Below are 3,129 nucleotides of genomic sequence, written 5' to 3'. Positions count from 1 at the left end.
TTGTTGAGCAGGGTCATATTGACCTTGACGCACTGGCCACAGGCAATTGTCTTGTGCAGTTTGACGAGTACTGCAGTTATTGAGCAAAACCGTTATTAATATAAACGTTACTTTGACCTGACTTTGACCTGCTGGACAGCCAGGTTGAATAGTATTTTTGCGTTAACATAGCGTTTCAATATAAAATTTTCATTTCATGTTTAAAACAAATGACTACCACGATGCCGCTTAACAGTTTATCTACAGATTGAGGAGTCGTGATTTTGATCATCGGGCGAGGCGTTTGATCTCCTTGGCGATTTGAGAGAAGACATTTTGTCTAATTTATTTGTCCTCGTACTGTGATTCGTGCCTGGAAGTTGGCAGTTCCTTACAGAGAACAGGTACTGGTATATAATTCAGGAACACTGGTTACGTTAACTGCCCGCCATTACATAACCGAAATACTGTTAAAATGGCGTTAAACCCAAAACAAACATACAAACAAACAAACAGACAATAAAATTACTGACATTTTGTCAAAATATTTCTGCCTACAGTAAATAATTTAAACGAAGGGATACCTTTATACTCTTTTTCGAATTAGCAAATAATCGCTTATGGCTGTAACCAATAGAATCAACTAATATGTTAGGTATGATTGCACGCAAAACAGAACAATGAACAAAGATACTCATCAATTTTGTGTTAGTTTTTAATCTCATTCGTCGCGTATTTTAATCAATTGCTCTGACAAAGTATTACTGCTCGTCTATTATATTGATACGGTTATTTCAAAATAACACAGAGTCTGTTCAAAATTTGCACATTTATAATAGATTTAGAAAATGATTTCACTCAACAAAGAAATTGGGTTTTCTTGGGTCCTCGGGAAAACTAAACCGAGCCTGCAACATTTTTGTTTTTGTTTGTTTTATTTTTTGTTGGATTTAACGTCGCACTGGCCCAATTATAGGTCATATATCGACTTTTCAGCTTTGAAGGTGGAGGAAGACCCTAGGTCATCACGAGCGCGCACCTGGGCAGAACCACTGACCTTCCGTAAGCCAGCTGGATGGCTTCCTCACATGATGAATTCAACGCCCCTTGTAGCGCTCGATCACACATCGATGAGGGGCAAGTGATTTGAAGTCAGCGACCTTAACAACTAGGCCAAAGGAGGTCCCCTGCAACATTTTTGTTTACGTTATGTTTGGCGACCTGTGGTTTTCCATTTTTCTTATTTTAGAAAAAGGCCAATGATCTGGAACATCGTTCAGATAAGGATTATACTTTTATGACAACAATTTGTTCATCCAAGTACCAACGTCCTCCATTCCTTGCGTACCTTTTGTAAGCATCGTTGCAAAATCTACAGATAAAAGATTAAACAGTCTTAATATTTCTGTCAAATATGATTCGTCTTTCCAAAATTCAAAAAGTATATCATATAAAAAGCTATGCTGAAACACCATATTGGGTTTCAGTTTAGAGACCATTTTCAAATTAACTATGAGAAACAGCTCCTCAACTTCGTCTCGCCACAACCTAAATCTAGTTGCTATAGAACGATCATTATGCATTATATACATGGCATTCCTCAATTTGTCACATCTAAGAACAATTTTCTCTCCCTCGTTTAAAAGTTCTTGTAGAACACTTTTAAGCTGGGGTTTCTGTTCACTTTTGATCTTGCCCAGGAAAAGGTTTCGACTTGGAATCATGTAATTTGGAAGACAATTATTACACAGACAATGTAATAGAAACCGCAAACACTGTAGCAGCATATGTGTAAGATTAGATGGAGTAAAGACATACGTGGGTGACCATTCAGCTGTCCAGAAAATAATATTTTTAATTATGTATGAGCTTACACAGTCCACTTTAGGTTTAATAATGTCACCGTTTACCATTTTCAATAATACATACAGCTTAAGCTGTACTTCACTTAAACTGGAAATCAATTTCCGTTCTGCAGTCGTATAACATATTCTCCATTCAAAGTTTTGCTCCTCACTAAGTTTATGTCCAACCGGAACAACATACCCTTCCAATGTCGAAACATCTTGTATAACATCAGGTGACGGCCATTCGAATATTCTTTCACGCTCCGTCCACTCTTGCGTAATGACGAGGAATAATAAGGTAGAGCTGGCACTTGGTCGCCATATATACTAGCTGATTTCACACCCTTTACTAAGTTAGGCTGAATTGTTACAGATATCGCAGGTCCACTCAATACTACATCTTTTCTTTGTAGCCCTTCATAAAAAGAAAGTGCTTCACTACACAAAGACAGAAACTGCTGAAAGTTAGAGCTTTTCAATAAGATAACACCTGTTGAAATGTCATATACTGTGCACAATTGCAAGTATTCAGTATTGCCTATTTTTTCAATATTTAATGGTCGTAATTTTGTATATCCAGGTGGACAGTCTCTGTTGTAGGTTTCAATTATGACAATACCATCTTCATGACAGCCAACATCAACACAAACACATCGTTTAAATACAAGCATTAGGTCATAGTCACTTGCGAGAAAAGGAACCACTCCCTCTGATTTACTTCCTGCAAGTAACATCTCTATTCCAACAGATTCCAAACATGTTTTGCTAGATATTTCAAAATATCTATTTAAAACATCAGCTCTTGAAACAATACTTCTTTTTGAGTAACCAATACAATCCATTGCACTATTTAGCAAGTCTGAGAAGTCTTCCGCCATTTTAGTTACTCATTACACATAAATAGAATATATAAGTATCCTGTTATACAAAGCAATAGACAGATAATCCTCACGTAGACGTTTAGTCTAGTATGTTAATATTGACACCCACTCTTGAATTATTGTGCGTGTAATAGCAGTATACATTTCTGATATCCTGAAAAAACAATTCAACACTGTTGAACTTCCAGGTTTTTTCCAGTTTTCAAGTTCCAGTAAGACAACAGTTTCCTTCTAACCGTATGATAAATATTCATTACAATTTAAAGCGATTTCATTCGTATCTATGTCGGTCTGTAAATCTCGGTGACGGTTCTATATGCGGTCGAATGTTTCATAAATCAACACAATTTTATACGGTTCTCCTTGACGCATATATTGATTCACACATTATACAAATCTATTTATATCTAAAATCTAGGCTA

The 3,129-nt window shown here is 36.3% G+C and overlaps 1 protein-coding gene across 1 annotated transcript; it reads right to left on the bottom strand.

The window, feature by feature from the left end:
• Nucleotides 1-678: 678 nt before the first annotated feature.
• LOC128548633 (uncharacterized) lies at nucleotides 679-2,704 on the bottom strand. The gene is made up of 2 exons (XM_053524007.1): nucleotides 2,477-2,704; nucleotides 679-2,153 (listed from the first exon to the last, which is right to left on the bottom strand). Exons 1-2 carry the CDS (start codon nucleotides 2,702-2,704, stop codon nucleotides 1,275-1,277), a joined length of 1,107 nt encoding a protein of 368 aa, XP_053379982.1. The 3' UTR covers nucleotides 679-1,274.
• Between the last annotated feature and the right edge of the window lie 425 nt (nucleotides 2,705-3,129).

Source organism: Mercenaria mercenaria, chromosome 14 (genome assembly GCF_021730395.1).
Source record: "Mercenaria mercenaria strain notata chromosome 14, MADL_Memer_1, whole genome shotgun sequence".
NCBI classification, from domain to species: domain Eukaryota; kingdom Metazoa; phylum Mollusca; class Bivalvia; order Venerida; family Veneridae; genus Mercenaria; species Mercenaria mercenaria.
The sequence above is the reverse complement of the archived record's forward strand: the minus strand, read 5'-3'. Positions and strand labels throughout refer to the sequence as shown.

What these genes read in the sequence shown, in the direction of transcription:
- LOC128548633 (XM_053524007.1), bottom strand. Translation starts at nt 2,704, where the DNA reads ATGGCGGAAGACTTCTCAGACTTGCTAAATAGTGCAATGGATTGTATT. An exon ending in TGCTTGTATTTAAACGATGT is followed by an intron (nt 2,154 to 2,476) that starts GTTTGTGTTGAT and finishes GAAATCAGCTAG; the next exon opens with TATATATGGCGACCAAGTGC.